General features: G+C 41.4%; 1 protein-coding gene across 1 annotated transcript in view; it reads left to right on the top strand.

Moving 5' to 3' along the window:
* Positions 1 to 202: 202 nt before the first annotated feature.
* med27 (mediator complex subunit 27) overlaps positions 203 to 21086 on the top strand; it is a 233217-nt gene continuing 212333 nt past the window's right edge. Inside the window, exons 1-2 of the mRNA XM_048613701.1 lie at positions 203 to 466; positions 12591 to 12735. Of these exons, the coding sequence (XP_048469658.1) occupies positions 264 to 466; positions 12591 to 12735 (348 nt within the window). The 5' untranslated portion in view covers positions 203 to 263. The remainder of the gene's footprint in view (positions 467 to 12590; positions 12736 to 21086) is intronic.

A 21086-nucleotide genomic window follows, 5' to 3' on the forward strand; every position in this document is an offset into this window, starting at 1 on the left:
TTTGCTCATTATGACAGCGGTTCCTGTGAGTAGCTGAATAAATAATGAATTGTGCGGTAACTGGTGCATTTCTCTTGGATGCTGCACTTCACTGACACTTTCTAATCGTTTTTGGGAGAAACTGGCGCCGCGCGGCATTCCGGGAGTTGTAGTCTGTCTGGACTGAGCGTGAGTTTCGGGTTTGATCGTCATCAAAAAGCGAAGATTCTGGCTGGTTTCGTCATTACTGTGCGCCGAAACGGTCTCCAGGTAGCGGTGGAAAGATGGCGGATACTTTGAATGTTGGGATAAATCTGGATGCATTCGCTCATGCCATTAACGCTATCCAGCAGCTTCGGTCCAGTGTTACCCGAGTTTTTGACACGCTCAAGGATGGAATGAAAAATAAAGAGAGTTTGGAGGGCCGGGAAAAGGTCTTCATCAGCGACTTTCAGGAGAATCTTCATGCTGTCAACAGGGACTTGAAGTAAGTTAGGCGCCGAGTTTTGGAGCAGAACCCGAATATTGAGCTGTGGCTGTAGATTAATTCCTTTTCAGAAAGGAGTGTTTCAGTTACTTGCGTTTATTGCTGTAGCTGCGAAGCTTGCTCGTAGTCGCAGTTTCCTAAATTGCAATCTGTGAGAGTTAGTTCATGGACTTCAAAATAAAAGTGGAGGAATGTTCCTATTGATTGCAGTGAGATGCTACGACTGAGACTTTTAAAAAAAGGATTAATTTGGTAGGTAGTTTAGAGCTGGTCCTCAGCTGTATGTGGTGATGTGTATTTACTTTCTGAAACCTCTCTTTATCCATTTTCCAACAGTCCACAGCTCTTTGTTTCTTTGCAGATCTTTCGGACATTGTGAAATATTTTGAAAGTCACTGCAATATAGCATAAATAATTGGTACTGTAGGGTAAAGATAAACATGTATGAGTTTCCCAGATTGCAGAGTAAATTCTTCTTTTGGGATTGTTATAAAGTGGAGGTTGTCCCCCTCTTTCCCCCCCCCACCTTGAGATCCAAAACTGAAACACCCAAAGAGGAGCATCTTGCCCTATAATCTGTTAAAGGTGTATGAAAAGGGGTGTAACCTGTCTTTCAGCAACTTCTGGTGGTTAATTCAAATAAATTCCAGACATTCACTTTACAATCAGCAAGTGACAGTTTATTTACCTAACTCTAACAGTGAACAAGTTAACTATTAATAAACTGAACAAATCCCTTCTAACTACTAACTGTTCCCGAATAATGCAAGATTCTAATGGTAGGCTGATCCAATAAATGCAAGTCCCACTTATATAACAAAACAATAGAATTTAATCTGTCAAAATTACAGCCAGGTTACGTCTTCTGGAATGTTCTAATGTCTTCTCTGTCAAACCTTCTGTCAAGAAGCTTAACTAGGATTGCTGTGGTACCGTTGTAAATAGAGGTGCTTTCTGTAAGAGCTGAGAGCTGTTATCTGTAGCAGATGGCAGTTAGCTCTCTATACTTGCAAACTTTCAAACTATTCACAGACATCTCTAAGCAATTAAAAAATCATAATCTTTTAAAGGGACCATGCAATGCTTTACCCCGCCCCTAGCATTTTACAAGCACCAAATTCTAACGTCTTGCCTCCCAATCCATAAATACTCTACCCAACTTCACAAAACCTCCTGTCTTAAGAAAAAAATGAACAATTATTATGACAAGATGGCTTCATATTTTTTCTAAAGCCTTAACTCTATTGTATTGATAGATCCATAGTTCATTAATCTAAAGTTACACATTTTATACTAATTCCATTTATATATAACATTGAACACTACCCTTTCTATCTTGTATAAATATTTTTCTTTTAAACCTGCGATAAAGCATCCACAGTTTCATTTTCCCAAAATAATCTTAAATCTTTCCAGAAATGTTGAAGGATTGTGATTGGTAAAAACAGCCATCTCTGAGTCATTGTTTGTAGCATAAACATTAAAATGTTGTAAGGCCAGTATCAAACTCAGTAACTCTCTTTCAATGGTTGAATATCTCTTCTGGTGGATATTGAGTTTTTGAAAAATAACCGATTGGCCTTTTAATTCCATAATCATCCTCCTGTAATAACACGGCTCCAACAACTATATCACTTGCGTTGATGGCGACTTTGTAAGGTTTCAAGGAATTTGGTGTGGCTAAAACTGGTGCGGTGGTGAACACTGCTTTTAAATTCTCAAATATCTCCTGTCATTGCTCTGTCAATCGAAATTTCATTTTTTTTTTTAACAAATCTGTCAATGGTGCCACTATGTTACTAATGTTTGGTACAAATTTCCTGTAGAATCCGCTCAGTCCTAAAAATCGTAGCACTTCCTTCTTCGAGGTTGGTCTTGGAAATTCCTTGATGGCCTTCATCTTCACGTTTCTTGGTGTCATCGGTCTGTATCTGATGTTGTGCCCTAAGAATGTCACCTCTGCCTTCGCGCATTCTGCTTTTGTCAAGTTTATGACCTACTTTGCCTTCCACAGTCTCTCAAAGAGCTCTGCCAAATACTTCATGTGATCTTTCCACGAATGGATAAAGATCACTAGGTCATCTATGTAGACGGCACAATCAGTCAATCCTGCAACAACTCTGTTCGTAAGCCTTTGAAAAGTCACTGGTGTGTTTTTCATTCCACAAGGTGTTACTTTAAATTGATATAGCCCATTTGGGGTTACAAAAGCAGAAACTTCTTTTGCTCTTTCCAACAAAGGTACTTGCCAGTAACCGCAAAGTAAGTCCAACTTTGTGACGCAAGTGGCTTGTCCTACTTTTTTTTTTTTACACAGTCTTCTGGCCTTGGCATTAGGTATGAGTCAGATTTGGTCACGGCGTTGACCCTCCGATAATCTACACAGATTCATTGAGTGCCATGAGTTTTGGGAACCAACGCGATCAGCAAACTCCACTCGCTTTGACTAGGCTCGATGTCTTCTTGGAGCATTACTTCTACTTCCTTCTGAACTTGCACTGCTTTGAGAGGATTAAGCCTGTAGGGATGTTGTTTTATCAGAACAGCATTCCCTACGTCAACCTCATACTATCGTGTTAGTTCTCCCCATTCTATTTCTACATATGTTACGAATGGGATGCCGTGGTTGGTTCACTGGCTGAGCTGGTTGGTTAGTTCGCAGATTTTTCATTACCCTGTTGGGTAACCTCATCAGTGCAGCCTCCAATGAAGCACTGTTGTGTTTTCCTGCCAGGTATTTAAACTTTGGGGTCCATTGGATTTGATTACCTCATTTCTGGTTTCCCTTCACAGTTGTGTACATATAGGGTCTAGTTCTATGTGTTTGTTGATGGCCTTCTTGGTGGAGAACCAGGTCTCTAGAAATTCCTGTGCTTGTCTCTGTTTGGCCTGCCCTAGGATCCCCTGGTATTGTCCCAATGGAACTGGTGGTTCTCCTTATCCGTGTGAATGGAGACGAATGAGTATTGGTCATGTCTTTTTGTTGCTAGTTGGTGTTCGTGTACTCTTGTGGCCAGTTTTCTTCCTGTGTGTCCAGTGTAATGTTTGTTGCAGTCCTTGCAGGGAATTTTGTATATTCCAACGGACCTCAGAGTTTAAATACCAGGTGGGAAAACACAATAGCGTTTCATTTGAGGCTGCACTGATGATGTTACCCAGCAGGGTAATGAAACGTCTGCGAACTAACAAACCAGCTCAGCGAGTGAACCAACCACAACTCCGCAACCCAAGCTACAAATCTACTCAAGGACCTTAAATACAAATGGGATATCTTTATCCAAGTCATTTGGGTAATCCTGGCAATAAGCCCTCAGCATTGCCTTTAGGGTCTGATGCCACCTTTCCAATGCTCCCTGGGATTCAGGATGGTACGCACGTGACTTAAAGTGTTTAATACCTAAACCACACATGACTTCCTTAAATAATTTGGCAGTAAAATTGGACCCTTGGTCTGACTGAATCTCCCTGGGTAGTCCATAACGGGTAAAGAAAGCAAGTAACTTCTTCACAACCTTTTTTGCCTTGACATTCCATAATGGAATTACCTCTGGAAACCTGTTAGACACATCCATTATGGTTAGTAAATACTGGTTCCAAATTTTGCTTTCAAGGAGGGGACCTACACAATCAATCCTAACCTGCATTAAAGATTCTTCAAATGTGGGAATTGGCATCAAAGGTGCTGGTTTTATTACTACCTGTGGCTTTCCTGCCATCTGACACGTATGACAGGTATGGCAAAATTCAACCACCTGTTTCTGTTTCTGTAATCCAGGCTAGTAGAAATGTTTTTGTGTCTTAGCCTGAGTCTTCCTCACTCCTAGATAACCCTCTACAGGTAATTCGTGTGCTTCCCATGTACTTCCTGTTTCTATTCCACCGGCAACACAATCTGATGAACTTCCGCCCATTTCTTATCGGCACTGACCTGCCAAGGTCTCTATTTCTGCCTTTAGGATTTTATCCTTTCAGGTAATAGCATTCTGGAATACATTCTGATCCTTTTCCGAGTAGGCTTTATGATATAAATCCTTTATCATCTCATCTTTTTGTTGTAACTCCATTAATCTTTCAGAACTAAACACCTCTGCCTGATTCTCTACCGACTTAGTCAAACAGAGTGTCAGCTAACTGAACCTCAACTCCTTCATCTTTTGTTTTCCCTTCTTGTTTTAACTTATGGCTGTGGGATCTTCTCACCACACAGTCTGGAAAATTTCCAGGGTATTTTCCTCAACTCCTCAATTCCCCGGTTTTCTTTTTGGCTTCTCCGCTTCAATGGACATTGTCCCACCTGTGATCCAGCTATATTATTTCCAAGAACAAACTATTCCTAGAATTTTTCAATCACTCCCACCATCACTTCCTCAGTCTTGATTGGACTTTCTAGCCTTATCTTACATAGGGGAACACTAATTCTTTCTCCTTTTATTCCACAGATTATCTCTGTCTCGAGCAATATTTCAGAAGGAGTGCAAATATTTTCATCTCTTACTATTAGAGACTGACCAGCTCCCATTTCTCTCAATATTTTAACTTCTTTACCTACTCCCCCTGTTCTACCTGAGAAAACCTTACCCATACAAATTAAGTCTTTGTGAAGATCGGGTGTTATCTAACCATCCAGCCCATGACTAGGCTGTGCACTCTCCTGCAGCTCCTCGACTCCTCTGGGGATTTCCTTCTCTACCTCCATAATCCCACTGGTTTAGCCTCTTTTACCACCTCCTTTTTCCCAGTGCCTTTCTTAGGCCACCAGCACTGTGACTTTGTGTGGTCTATGTTATTGCAGTGAAAACACTTGAAGTCTCTCACCTGTTTTCCACTCTCTTGGGTTTCTTTTCTTCGCATGTAGTAAACTGTTCCTAATGTGATCTACTTTTTGTTTTTCATTGAAGGATCTCCCTCTTTGTCCATTTTCTGTGGAATTGCTGTCGTAAGCTAGATTTCGATTTATGCACAAATGCATATTCATCCATCTCTGCGGCTGTTCTCACTGCTTTAACTTTCTGTTCTTCAACTTGAGTTCTTAATCACTTCTGGAAGTGAGTTTTTAAACTACTCCAGTAGAATAACATCTGTAAGATCCTCATATGTCTTTTCTGTCTTTAATGCTTCATCCATTTATCGAAATTGCTCTGTTTAATTCTTTCAAACTCGATATAAGGTTCCTTTCTTACATTTCTGAACCGTTGTCTGTATGCTTCTGGAACCAATTTGTAGGCACTCAACATAGCCTGTTTTACTTCATATTCTCCTGACACTACCTCTGACAGTGCTGCAAACACCTCACTAGCCCTGCCTATCAACTTGGTCTGAATTAACATTATCCACACCATCTCTGACCAGTTCATCTGTTTAGCCAGTTTCTCAAAAGAAATGAAAAAGGCTTCTACATTGTTTTCATCGAATTTTGGTAATATTTTGACATATTTGTACAGATCCCTGCTAAGTCTTTGGCTACGATGAGTTTGCTCATCGTCACCTTTCTCCTGACTAAGCCTATCCTCTACCTTCATTTCCATTGTTTTAAGTTGACTATCCTGTCTAACTTGCAACTGCCAAAGTTGAAACTCTCTGTCTTTCTCCTTTTTCTTCTCTCTCTTTCTCCTCCTTTCTTCGCTCGCTGTCTGTTTTTGCCTTTCCTCAGCTTGTAACTGTAATTCAAACAGTTTCAGTTCTCTTTCCTGTTCAAGCTGCTTCATCTGCAGTTGAATTCTAGCCATTTCTAAAGATTCTAATGGCCTTTCCAGCAAGTTTTAAATGTCGAGCTATTGCTGTAATTACCTCCTTTCTCACAGACAAAGGCAGCCCCAACTCCAGCTTGTCTGCCAATTCCAGCAGCTTTTCCTTGCTCCTTTTTGTAAAACATCCAAGTAACTACTTCCACCCCCAGAAAACTCTTAGTGACTGAAAGAGTCATTACCTCACTTCTGATTTAACCAACAACAAGCAACCAAAATTAAATTTTCCACTTCTCACTAAGTTTTATTTAAAGATCTAGGACACTAGTCCCCATGTCCATTTAAATCTGCTGGGACCTTTTGTACCCTAAGCCTGTTCAAATCAGTCCAAATCCTGGACCCAATCTGTCTCAACCTGTCGAAATCCTGGACGCGAGCTGGCCAGGTCGGGGACCCGAGACCCCAATCTATTATAAAGTGGAGGTTGACCCCCTCCGAGAACCAAAACCGAAACATCCAAAGAGGAGCACCTTGCCCTATAATCTGTTAAAAGGAGTATGAAAAGAGGTGCAGCCTGTCTTTCAGTAACTTCTAGTGGTTAAATCAAATAAATCCCTGACACTCACTTTACAATCAACAAGTAACAATTTAATTATCTAACTCTAACAGTGAACAAATTAACTATTAAAAAACAGAAGAAATCCCAGATAACACAAGATTCTAATGGTATGCTGTTCCAATAAGTGCAAGTGCAAGTACAACTTAGATAACAAAGCAATAGAATTTAGTCTGTGGAAATTACAGCCAGCTTACATCTTTCGGAATGTTCTGTGTCTTCTCTGTCGATTCTTCTGTCGGGAATCTTAGCTAGGAGTGCCGTGGTACTGTTGTGAATAGATGGTGTTTTTTGTAAGAGCTGAGAGGTGTTATGCCTAGCAGATGACAATTAGCTCCCTTAACTTGCAAACTTTCAAGCTGCTCACAGACATCTCCAAGCATAGAAAAAGCACAATCTTTCAAAGGGGCCATGCAATGCTTTCCCCTTGGCATTTTACAAACACCAAATTCAAGAATCCTGCCTCCCAATCCACAAATACTCTACTCAACTTCGCAACAGGGATGTTTTAGATTTTGTACCATTTCTAGTTGAATCATGAAAACGCCAATATGAAAGAGGAGATTATGGTTTCAGAGCTTCAAAATTTGAATAATCTAGACGAGGTACTTAGTGGCAAATAAAACTAGGATGAAGAATTGCTGGTGGTAGTTAATGAGAGCAGTTTGAAGTGATGAATTAAATTTTGACACAATAATAAATTATTTAAGTCTTATTTTCTCCACTTGTATTGATAACAATATTACCCTTTATGAAGTACTGTTCTGTAACTGTGTTAAATCAAGAAGAGCTTGGTTGGGAGACACACATTTTACATTAAGGCTAACTGTAAAAATACATTTGTCACTTGGTAAGCATCTGACTATAAAACCGGCTGCTTGCTAAAAATGATGGTTGAAAAGAAGGAGCAATCAACCAGGATTGTTGGAAAGAGTGTTAAGTATAGGTATAATCCTAAGAATTAAATGCACTAATCTTTGTGATTCTATTACTTAAACTGTTTTAATTTCTTCTCGTTTTTCCTTGGGTTTCCCCTTAGAAGCTCACTGTTGACTTCACAACCGTGTCTCTATACTGAGCTTTTTGTTGGAAGGACTCATGGCTTCTTATGTTGTGTTTTTATAGTAAACAATAATAAACAATATTGGGTGGTACGGTGGCTCAGTGGTTAGCACTGCTGTCTCACAATGCCAGGGACCCAGGTTCAATACCATTTTTGGGTGACTGTGTCTGTGTGGAGTTTGCACATTTTCCCCGTGTCTGCATGGGTTTCCTCCCGGTGCTCCCATTTCCTCCCGGAGTCCAAAGATATGCAGGCTAGGTGGATTGGCCATGCTAAATTGCCCGTAGCGTTCAGTAGATTCGGTGGGTTATAGGGGGATGGGTCTGGGTGGGATGCTCTGAGGGTCGGTGTGGCCTTGTTGGGGCGAAGGGCCTGTTTCCACACTGTAGGGATTCTGAGATTCTATGAAATACAGAGGCCAAAATTATGCTTCTATTTAGTTTTCAATCATTGGGTACAGATGGGAGTGGGAAGTTTTAGTCTGTCTGAGGCCTGTTGACAGTTTTAGTTTATGAATAGAAGTCATTCCTATAAACTGTAGTGGAATTTTAAGAGTAGATTCAGTGCTCTTATAGTGAGAGTGCATCTATCTATATTTAAAAAATCTGACATTTAGGGCAGTAACCATTCCCTGCGACCACCTTAAATTTTGGATGATTGTTCCTTTGAGCATGGCTTCCTCAGAAACGTTATCCTTGACTTAGCTCTGAAGAACACATAGCACCAAAAATTATTTATTATGTGAAGTTAATGCATCTGCGCTGAGCCGCAGACAATATGATCCTTATAACGAGAAAAGTAAAAGGCCATGGGTTATTTGTAAAACTTCAAATTGGTGGCCCCATTAATCACTCCAATTGCCAATAAACATTGTTGAAGTATTTCGAATAAGAAGGCCCCATAATTGCTTGATCTGGACATAATGGCTCATTTCAGTTGCAGCAGCAGTAAGTGTGTTGCAGCAGTCATAGACCTCCCTTGGAGGAAAATATCAACTAAGGTTTTTTATGGACCAGACCAGACCCCCTCAAAATATTTTAAGAAGGTAGCCTAGACCCTAACTTTTTCTAATCTTAAGGGTAGGCGTGGAGTGCATGTTCCAGATGCGATGCAGCTGGTCAAACCACTCAACGTAAAGCAAAACACAATTTATTTAAACACTATAATTAAAATAAAAACAAAAGAGGAATTTAGATAACTATTGGAAAACTTAACTGAATAATAGATACAGTATCTATTACTAATTATCTGTTCTAATCTAGTAACATCTCGTAAACACACCCCTTGGCAAAAAGATAAATTTAGATACAGATTCTTACAGGCAATTCTCCAATCCAGGAGGAAACAACATTGAGAGATTTCAGAGAATGTAGCAGCTAGGAATCATTTTACTGAAGCTCCAACTCTTCTGGGATCCAAACAGCTTCTGATTTCTACAGCTAAAAATAAAACTAGAAAGTTTGATAAATGAGAACTGGCCATTCCTCTTCCATTGTTACAACTTTTTTTAAAAAAAACCTAAAAGCCTCCCCTGATGTTGACTAAGGCCGTCTCCTGTACCCACTTCAAAAAACCAAGACAAAATAACCTTTTCAAAGTGACAGCATCGTCACATGGATGTATTTTCTGTCCTCTTTAAAATATGAGTAGAATTGCATTCAAGAAAGGTGCATGCAGTTTGCTGCATTTATCTTGTGAACTGTTGAACTTTTTTTTCCTAAAGATCAGTAGGCAGGAGTGAGGAAGTGGCCAAATTTAACTTGACTGTTGGATTTTCAGTTTTATGAAAATTTTAAAATGTGACTATCTGGGCATTGTAATTCTTTTAAAAATGACAGCTGGACTAACGTGAACAAAATAACATCCTGGATGTTGCACAATCTGTTCAAAATATTTGAATCTCAGATTTTGGCACTTACCTTGGCTCAGTTGTAGTACCCTCATCTCTGAGGCAGAATATGTTTTGTTCCAGAGACGACTTGTAATTTGGGCTGTCATTTTAGAAACATAGGAGCAGGAGTAGACTTTTTGACTCCTGAAGCCTGCTTTGCCACTCAATATGATGGTGGCTGATCATTGAGCTCAATACCCTAATTCTGCCTACCCCCATATCCCTTGATCCCTTTTAGCCACGAGAGCTATACCCACCTCCTTCTTGGAAACACACAACGCTTTGGCCTCAAAGACGCTCTGTGGTAGTGAATTCCACAGGGTCACCGCTCTGTAAGTGAAGAAACTTTTCCTCATCTCAGTCGTAAAAGGTTTACCCTTAAATTGTGACTCCTGGTTCTGGACTCCCCTACCATCAGGAACGTCCTTCCTGCATCTATCCTGTCTAGTCCTATTAGAATTTTATAGGCTTCTATGAGATTCCCCATCTCATTCCCCTAAATTCCTGTGAACATATTCCTAACTGACAATCTCTCCTCATGTCAGTCCTGCCACCCCAGCATTCAATTTGGTAAACTTTTTTGCTGCAATCTCTGTATAGCAAGAACACCCTTCCTCAGATGAGGAGACCAAAACTGCCCACAATATTTCAGGTGTGGCTTTATCAATGCTCTGTATAATTGCAGCAGTCTATCCTTGTTTATGTACTTAAATCCTCTGCCTGTCTTCCTTACTGCCTGCTGTATCTGTGTGCTTACTTAAAATAACTGGTACACGAGGATGCCCAAGTATTGTTGAACATTCCCACCTCTCAATTCACAGCCTCCTCACTAGCCTGAATGGATGCAACTCCAACAACACCCAAGAGGGTTGATACCATCCAGGGCAAATCATTCCAATTGATTGGCACTATGTCCGCAAGCGTCCACTCCCTCCACCAATGATGCTCAGTAGCAGCAGTGTATACTATCTACAAGAAATATTGCAGAGATTCACCAAAGATCCTTAGGCAGCACCTTCCAAGCTCACAACCACTTCCATCTAGAAGGACGAGTCAGCGCTTGGGTAAGAACACCACCACTTGCAAGTTCCCCTCCAAGCGACTCATCATCCTGACTTGGAAATACATTGTCATTCCTTCACTGTTATTCGGTCAAAATCCTGGAGTTTCCTCCCTAACGGCATTGAAGGTCAACTACAGTGCATAGACTACAGTGGTTCAAGAACGCAGCTGACCACCACCACCTCTGGCAACTAGGGAAGGGTTACAAATGCTAGTTAGTCAGCAAAGCTTAAGTCCCATCAGTGAATTTAAAAGAAAACAGCCCATCATTGGGCAAAAAGAGTTACAGTGGGTGGTGGTTGGCTGCCTCACATTCAGCTCTTTGTTCGTTATGTGAGTGGGAGCCTTACTATGACCACTATATCCTGGCTGGCTGAGTGACTGGCTGGCTGGCTGAGTGACTGGCTGGCTGAGTCCAAGCCTGTGGACTGGTATGGAGGCTGCCTTTTGCTTGCTGTACCAGCGATCCCTGACTGAGGCTATCTTTCTTGACTGAGGACTGCTGACAACTATAACAAGCTTCTGTGCTAAGTGATAAGGTAAGACAGTAGTACCCTAAGCCTAGTATCTGTGGCTAAGGGGCAAGATGTGAAAAGGCAACACTAAGCAGGGATACTGTGTGAATCTAGTTAGGGTTAATGTGAACTTTGCTAAGAGATCAAGTGAACAGGCTGGAGATGCAGTTCAGTCTCTGAGCTGGGTATGTCTCCCTGAACAAGCGTCTTCCTTGCTACAGCATTGCAATGCCAGTTGCTAGTGTGTTCGAAGGTGCTGCATTGAAGTACAGAAGCGTGCTGTAAGTGAGGTGAATTGAAGATCTGCCTTGACGGTTCTTACAATCTGGCTGATGTTGGATGCCAGTATTTATCGATGTGGGGTGCACGTGGCCGGTGCCTTTTGATCATGCCCTGTGATGCTGTTGCGTGGTGACCAATATGGAAGCTCTTTGCAACCCTTGGCAAACTGCAATTGTCTGGTATCCACTCTGACTTCTATGTCAAGAATCTTTGCATTTTTAATGAGGTGACATTCACAGTTAATGAGCCCAGTAATAAACAATAATCCTCCTTAATAGGCAACTCGCTGCTGTGCCAGAATCTTATTTGAATGCCCAAAACTTAGTTAAACGAGTTGCTCCTAATGTTGAGAGATCTTGCTGGAGTTCTTGTGTAATCCTGCCATAGCCCAAGCTACTCAAACCCTTTAAGGTTCTGCCAAAAATGTGGAAAACTCTTCATTATTTCATTGCAAAACACCTTCCAAAGTGTTTTGAGCAATTGATGTGGTAACACCTGACTAGAGGATTAACTATTTTTGATAATCTCTGTCAGCCTGAGAATGTGCTGTTTTTACGATAGAAGTTTACAGTTTGCAACATGGAATGCACTTTAATAATGGAACAATGCTTTACCTCTCTAGCACAACTTATTGACGGGAAGGTTGTTCTCAACTGTTTTCCTATTTCTTTACCACTATATAATTAATTTTGTGCCTCTTTCTCTCTGAATGTGTTATACTATCTCTTTTTTTTTCTTCCTTTTGCTTTCTCAGTGCGTCTGTATTTAGTGATGCTAGTACTGTATTTTTTTAAAAAATCCCTGTGTTTCCACACCAAAAAGAGACATTTGACAATCCCATCAAAGTTTGGACATAGTTGGTTTTTTTCATTCTTCTGGTTAATTGTTTAAGAAAGGGTTTTTAAGTTATTGTTCTGAATGAGTTAATTGAAATAAGAATGACTGCATGCATGAAGTTTGTTCTGTAAAGCTGATGAACTAATGGCTGCTGTTGTTTTTGATTTTTTTCAGTGAGTTGGAACGTCTGAGTAATCTGGTGGGGCGGCCATCAGAGAGCCACCCACTCCATAACAGTGGTTTATTGAGCCTTGATCCAGTGCAGGACAAAACCCCCTTGTATAGTCAGCTTTTGCAGGCATACAAATGGTCCAATAAGGTAGGCGACCTATCTATATTAATGTTTGTTTTGGTCAGTTCTTTCACCAGCCAGTCTGTTGTTATCTCTTTTTCTCCTTTTATCCTTCTGAATTTCATAAAAAAACTTTAATAGCGCACTATTTTGTATAAGGATTTTTAATAGATCACAACTTCAGTGCATTATCCATCATTTTTTTTTAGAAAAGAATCTAACAGTTTGTCAATTTTACTAAAACTGTATCAAACAAGTTGAAAGCTCCCAAATAACTGACAGTAGTTAAAGGATCTCGCTGGCGGCAGCCATGTGCATTCAACTCAATTTACAGTATTTCATCCTTAATTCATCTGCTGGTTAGAAAAGATGAGAATTTCAAGCATGTAGAAATTGTGAAAAGTAAGTAGAAGGTCTGAAGGTTAAGATCTGAAACTCTAACTGACCCATTATTCATTCTGTAATTTTCCTAAGGTGTTGACTAAGTTATCACAAATGAGTTGTCAGGCCTATGGCTATCAACATGTTAAACATGTTGGATCTCATTAGCTAAAAACAGTGCCACTGCACATGTGCGAACATAATGATTGTTTAAAGCATAGATAGTTTTAAGTCCAGCTCTGCTTTCTATCACTCAAGAATGCATGTTTTCAAGTTGTATTTTTATAACTATCTATGTTACAACAGAATTAGCTGATGGAAATTAATTATAACCAAGCAGTGTAATAATTTTAACAATTGGCTTCTTCTAATAGCAAAAGTAACTGAAATTTTTTTAAAACTAGTTTGTTGCAATATTACTTTGCCTTGAAATTTTCTCATCCCTGGAATTTAAGGCAATTGAGTTTCCATGTAGGTAAATAAGAATTTCCCTTTAATAGGGAGCACTGGATGACTGGAGATATTGAGGCTCTGGCCAAGAAAAGGGAGGAGGCATATGTCCAGTATATACAGCTGGGATCAAGTGAATCCCTTGAGTACAGTGGGTGTTGGAGTATACTTAAGAGGGACATCTGGAGGGCAAAAAGGGGACATGAGTTTGCTTTGGCAGATAAGATTAAGGAGATCCAAAGAGATTCTAAAAGTATATTAAGGGCAAAAGAGTAAGTAGGGAAAGAATAAAGCCCCTTAAAGAGCAATGAGGCCATCTATGTGTGGAACCAGAGGAGATGGGTGAATTCCTGAACGAATATTTTGGGTCAGTATTTACTGTGGAGAAAGACATGGAAGCTAGGGAACGCAGGGAAGTACTATTGATGTCTTGAAAAGTGTCTGTGTTACAGAAGAAGAGGTGCTGGAGGACTTAAAATGCATAAACATGAATAAATCCCCTGGGACCTGATCAGGTTTATCCCAGGACTGTGTGGGAAGGTAGGGAAGAAATTACGGGGCCCCTAGCAGAGATATTTGTATCATCGATAGCTACGGGTGAGGTGCCAGAATTCTGGAGGTTGGCTAATGTGCCATTATTTAAGAGAGGCTGTAAAGAAAAGCAAGGGAACTATAGACTGGTGAGCCTGACGTCAGTGGTGGGTAAGTTATTGGAGGGGATTCTGACAAACAGGATCTACTTGAGTTTGGAAAAACGAGAACTGATTAGCGATAGTCAGCACAGCTTTGTGCGTGGGAAATTGTCTCTCACAAACATTGAATTAGGTTTTGGAAGAGGTGACCAAGAAGAGAGATGAAGGCAGAGTGATAGATATTGTCTACATGGACTTTAGTAAGGCCTTCAACAAGGTTCCCAATGGTTAGTGAGGCTAGATCACATGGGAATTCAGCAAGAGCTAGCTAATTGGATACAAAATTGGCTTGATGGTAGGAGACAGGGTGGTGGTAGAAGGTTGTTGTTTGTGCTAGAACTCTCCCTCTACGGGAGTGGTGGTGGCTCTCGTCAGGGAGTCACTGCTCAGAAACTGGCTCCTCCTTGAGTGCGGTTTGCTCTGGCTGAGGAAGGGGGAAGGCTTGAGACGCAGGGCTGACCAGAATTGGGAACACACTGGATAACAGAGGAGTTGGCTGGATGACACTGACGTAGTTGGCTGTGAGAGTGCTGATGCATCCCCGGTTTGCAATCCAAGCCAGGTGGACAAAGGACTTGGCCCCAACGCCTCATGTGCACTTGGACAAACTGACACCTGTCGATCTGGGACTCGAAGTCGGCCCTGCGCCACAGACCCTTCCCCGTGATGTGGAGCCCCCCAGTGTGAACCATCTCAAGGATATCCTCCTGGTGCCCTTTCACACGGTGTGGAAGCATGATCTGTGTCCTGATGCTGCACACTCTTCACTGCTATGTTATGGTCCAATGCCTGGGTACGACTTGGTGTCATGTTTTGCCCTCTGGCAATGAAGATCTCCAGTGGAGGGCCCTCTACAGAGCGATCCTCCCCTCTAACATTGGAGATCTGGGGTAGAGAATGCTGCACGTGTTGGTCCTGTGCAACTGGCGACTGTATAAATTTACCGGGTGCTGACCACGTGCACGTTCTGTGCCTGAAGGAGACCATATTTCACGAGTGCATGTGTTTGCAGCCCCTTTTTCATTTTTTGAAGGGGCTGATGTTGAAATTTTGGTTGCTGTTCGCTCCTGAACTATGGGCACCCATGGTGGGAAGGGGTGGACAAGTCTACGGACCTCCTTGTGGCAGTGGGCCAAGGAGGGGCTCGTTGGTTCTGTCTGCTCCTTTTTCGCAGTTACATCTGTGCTCGTATGTCCCTGGAGTGGGAGCATGTGGTTCTCACCAGTATGGTGGAGACCTTTCGTGACCAGTGGGTACTGCACGGGGCTGGACTGCATTATTAGCAATATTTTGATTCAGGTTTTTTTTTTTGTTTCCGTAGTACAAGTTTCTGTTAGATTTTACGTTTGGGATTGTTTTTGGTTTGATACCCCAGGAAGAGGGCTGTTTTATTTTACCTTTGCGTCATCTTTGGACCCTTTGAAAGAGTCAAGGGGACTTTTATTTTGACCACATGTTGTCCCTGTCCCAGAAATACTTGTTGGGGTCAACATAAGGAGAACTTTATTTTCATTTGCAATGGGTAGAAGAACCATACCCTCTGACTTTTAGACCATTGTTGTCCCTGTCCTGGGAACATTTGATTGGGCTGGAGCTGAGGAGGTTTGATGTTTAGTTTCCTTGTCATTCGACTGAGTCAGACAGTTTTTATTCGACATTTTGACCCCTTATTATCCCTACCCATAGAGTCATAGGTGTGGACAGAGTTGAAGTGGGCTTGACTTTTCTGTTTGCAGTTTTTGTTTAAAAGAGTGGAGGGTTGTTGTTCAGACTGGAGGCCTCTGACCAGCAGTGTGCAGCAAGGATTGATGCTGGGTCCCCTGTTATTTGACATTTACATAGACAATTTGAATGAGAATACAAGAGACATGATTATTAAGTTTATGAATGACACCAAAGTTGGTGATACAGTGGACATTGAACAGATTATCTAAGAGTACAATGTGATCTTGATCAATTGGGCCAATGGGTCATGGAATGGCAGATGGAGTTTAATTTAGATAAATGCAAGGTGTTGCATTTTGGTAAGACAAACTAGGGCAGGACTTGCACAGTTAACGGTAGGGCCCTGGGGAGTGTTGTCGAACAGAAATCTAGGGGTGCAGGTACATAATTCCTTAAAATGGTGTCACAGGTAGACAGGGTGGTGAAGAAGGCATTTGGCTTCATTGGTCAGAGTATTGACTACAGGAGTTGGTATGCCATTTTATGGCGGGACAAGGCATTGGTCACACCACGTTTGGAGTACTGCATACAATTCTGGTTAAAAACCGAAAGACTGACGGATGCTGTAAATCAGGAACAAAAACAAAGTTACTGGAAAAGCTCAGCGGGTCTGGTAGCACCTGTGAAGGAAAAATCAGAGTTAACATTTCAGGTCCAGTGACCCTTCCTCAGAACTGATGGTGGCTGGGAAAATGTCACTTTATATGCAGAAAATAGAAAGGGGGAGGGGGATGGGGTAGGGAGTAAATGATAGGATAGAGCCTAAAGAGAGAGAAGAGCAGTTGGACAGACAAACAGTTGATAACGTTCAGGCTGGGAGGGTGAATAGTTGTAATGGGGACTATTAGTGACTAAGAACAGGTAATGAGTAATGGCAGGCTATGTGGTAAAAGGCCTGGTGTGTGGGGTAGGGGGCTGGGACATGGCAGAGTTTAGGCCCTAAAATTATTGAACTCGATATTGAGTCCGGAGGGCTGCAGGGTTCCCAAGCGGAAAATGAGGCGTTGTTCTTCCAGCTTGTGCTGAGCTTCGCTGGAACACTGCAGCAAGCCAGAGACACAGATGTTGGCCAGGGAACAGGGTAGTGCATTAAAGTGGCAGGCAACAGGTAGTTCAGGGTCTTTTTTGCGAGCGGAACGTAGATGTTCTGCGAAGCAGTCACCCAGTCTATGCTTTGCTTCCCCAATGTAGAGGAGAACACATTGTGAGCAGTGAATGCAGTACACTAGATTTGGGGAAGTGCAGGTGAAGTGTTGCATTACCTGGAAGGTATGTTTGGGCCCTTGGATACTGGGGAGGGAGGAGGTAAATGGGCAGGTGTTGCACCTTTGCCAGTTGCAGGGGAAGGTGTTGGGGGTGAAGGAAGAGTGGACAAGGGTGTCCGGAAGGAACAGACCCTGCAGGAGGTGGACAAGCAATGGGAGGGGAACATGTGTCTGGAGGTGGCGGAAATGGCGTCTGATGATCTTCTGGATGTGGATCTGGTGGGATGTTAGGTAGGGACAAGGGGAACCCTATTGCTGTTGCGGGAAGGAAGAGAGGGGGTGAGGGCGGAAGTGTGGGAGATGGTTTGGACCCGTTTGAGGGCCCCATTGATAACGGTGCTTGGGAATCCTTGGTTGAGGAAGAAGGTGGACATTTTGGAGGCTCTCTTGACGAAGTTGGCCTCATCTGAACATATATGACGGAGATGGATTAACTGAGAGAATGGGATGGATTTAATGGTTCTGGTTGCCCTGCCATAGGAAGGATGTTATTAAACTGGAAAGGGTGTAAAAAAGATTTACAAGGATGTTACAGAGACTGGAGGGTTTGAATTACAAGGAGAGGCTGGATGGACTGAGACTTTTTTACCCTGGAATGTCGGAGGCTGAGGGGTGACCTTATAGACACTTATAAAATCATGAGTGGCATAGATAAGGTGGATAGCAAAGGTCTTTTCCCCAGGGTCAGGGATGAGGGACAATTTTTTTTTTTACATAGTGGTTCGTGTTTGGAATGAACTGCCAGAGGAAGTGGTGGATGCAGGTGCAGTTACAACATTGAAAAGACATTTTGGATAAAGTACATAAATAGGAAAGATTTGGAGGGAGGTGGGACTAGTTCAGTTTAGGAACACGGTCAGCATGAACTAGTTGGACCAAAGGGTCTGTTTCCATGCTGTATGACTCTGATTCTATGACTGTCTTTAAAAGGAAAATGAGGGGCAACTTTTTCATTCAGAGAGCGGTGCGTATTTGGAACAGGCTGCCAGAGGAAGTCATAGAGGCGAATACAATTACAATATTTAAAAGACCTTTGAACAGGTACATGAATAAGAAGGGTTTAGGGGGATATGGGCCAAATGCCGGCAAATGAAATTAGTTCAGTTTCAGAAACCTGCTCAGCATGGATGAGTTGGCCGAAAGATTCTGTTTCCATGCTTATGACTCTGACTCTATGACTCTGAAAGATCTTGAATGTGTTTCCTTCATAAATATACATTCTATTAATATCTATCTTCATTTTAAGTTTGATTACACTATAATAAATCTTGCTTTGAAGCTTTTATTTATGATGGAGAAATTTATTCCAAGTAAAGACTTGCAATTTTTAAGATAAAAGCACACAGAGTTACAAATTGTATTCCCCATTGAAATAACAAGATTCCTAGGTGAAACAGTTAATATTTCCTCCAGCAACCTTTTAAAAATTTGATACCTAATGAGGCTCAAAATTGTGAACTTGTGATTGAGAGTTGTCTTATTTACCAAATGAGCCAACCAAGCTGTGTAGAAAGTCCTTGCACTTGTCTAACTTGTTCACTTGTTCAAATAAGTAGTCTTTTAGTGAAGTAGGTAAAGTGACTCTTATGGTAAAGATAGCTGCAAGCGATTGCTTTTGAATATTTCGAAACCATGAACTCCTGCTGCCTGCCATTCGGAAAGGCATTACAAGTAGTTGCGTGTATATCAACTGCCGCAATGTTGGCTGAGTTGCATATGCATTTATTTCTTGTCTATGGCGGGAGTTAGTGTCTATTAATAATGTCCCGTTTCTAAATAGCACTTTGTGGTGGTTTAATGCCAAATTATGTTTTGTACCACTATGTAAAAATTCTTCAGCCATTTTGCTGTATTACGTTAAAAGTGCAAGTTGTGTATGTAGAAAATGCCATGTAGAACTTATTGGGTTAAATAAAACTAAGAACCGCGGACGCTTCAGATCTGAAACAAAAACAAAAATTACCGGTGAAACTCAGCAAGTCTGTCAGCATCTGTGGGAAGAAAACAGAGTTAACATTTCGAGTCCAGTGACTCTTGATCAGAACTGATAGCAGCAAGGAAAACCTGATATTTACGCTGAAGACAAGGTGGGGTTGGAGAGAAGAGAGACGTGACCAGATATGAGATGGAGCCCAGAGAGTCTACTATATTCGCTGTTCACAGTGTGGTCTCTACACTGGGGAGATGAAACACAGACTGGGTGACCACTTTGCAGAACACTTGCACTCTATCCATAAAAATGATTCGGAGCTTCCAGTCACCTGCCAGTTCAACACAACCGTGCTCCCCAGGCCAACGTTTCTGTTGCAGGCATGCTGCAGTGTTCCAGCGAGCCTCAGCGCAAGCTCAAAGATCAAAATCTCGTTTTCTGCTCGGGGACTCTGCAACCTCTGGGACTCAACATAGAGTTCGTAACTTTAGAGCCTGATTCCATCCTTCTTTGTTTTTTATCCACTCCACCCCTTTTCCTGTTTTTATATGGGAGGCTTTTAGCACAGCCAGCTCATTTTTCACCCATGCTGCCGTCTATTACCATATGATATGGTTTGCTTCCAGCGCAGACTATCCATTCTCTGCTACCCTCAGCTCTCATTATTACTTAGCTTCTCTTCTATCCTGGCTTGCCATCCATAATGCCCTTGTTTACCAACCCCTTCCGTATTTTTCTGTCTCTAGGATCTATCTCCACCTCTCCGCTCATCCCTCCCTTCTCTCTTCCCCACCCCCACCAGAAACAACCGTCCTCCTCAGCATGAATGCTAGCTTTTCCTAGCTGCTCACTTCTGATGAAGAGTCACTGGACTTGAAATGAAACCTTGCTTTTTTTCCCCCACAGGTGCTCCCAGATTTATTGGATTAAAAATGGGTTAAACTAAATAGCAGTAGCCTCCTTATAATATTTCAGTCATATGATAATGGATAATATTTTCTCAATTTGAAAATAATTGAGTGAACTAAATGGATCCACCATAGGTACATCAGTTGTGCACAGTCACCTAATGAATTTTTGGCAGTTTGATCTCGTCCATTGCAAAGGTTAAACCAGTATCAGAGAATACAGCTTCACTTTTTTAAAAAAAAGACAAAGAACTACAGATGTTGGAAATCAGAAACAAAATAAAAATTGTTGGAAAAACACCGGTCAGGTAGCATCTGTGGAGAGAAAGCAGAGTTAACATTTCGGGTCCAGTGAAACATTTACTCTGCTTTCTCTCCACAGATGCTGCCAATTTCTGTTTTTTGAATAGAATTTCACTATCTTTGATAGGGTAAAATAGGTATTTCTTTCCCAAATGTTGAAAGAGAAAAGTTATTCATAAATTTCAAGCTCCTTTATGAAGTGTAACTGATGGAGAGTTTATAGTACTGATTAATGTTTTTGGGGTGTGGGGTGGAGGAGAAAAGTCTTGCAGTCCATTTGTTACAGACATATTGACATTTAAGTCTGCTAAATTGACTTTTCACGATTGTCAAAAACTCTTGTTAGAGCCTAGTCAATTTCGGCTGCATTTCCCACACAATTATTTTTGTTAAATCAATAGTACTTACTGTAGTCTAAGTAGCTCCTGCATTATGCATGCGAGCTTAAACTTTAGTCATGATGTGCCTTAGATCAAAAACAAATTGGATTGATCAAAGTGTGATGTTTGTTGAATCTCACTCTAGATAGAAGATTTTAAAAAAGCCTACTGTGTGCTGTGCTTCGTTTAATTTTGTAACCTTTTTAAAATAGTGAATCTCATGGTGCTGATGGAGTTTGAGTATATGCTACTATATAATGAGGAGTGTAACAGTATTTTGCTTTCATGACTCCTGATTTATTGCAATTGAATCAGTTAAACTCCGTTTTTATTACATGGAATAC

The sequence above is a fragment of the Rhincodon typus genome, chromosome 28, assembly GCF_021869965.1.
Source record: "Rhincodon typus isolate 14 chromosome 28, sRhiTyp1.1, whole genome shotgun sequence".
Lineage (NCBI taxonomy): Eukaryota > Metazoa > Chordata > Chondrichthyes > Orectolobiformes > Rhincodontidae > Rhincodon > Rhincodon typus.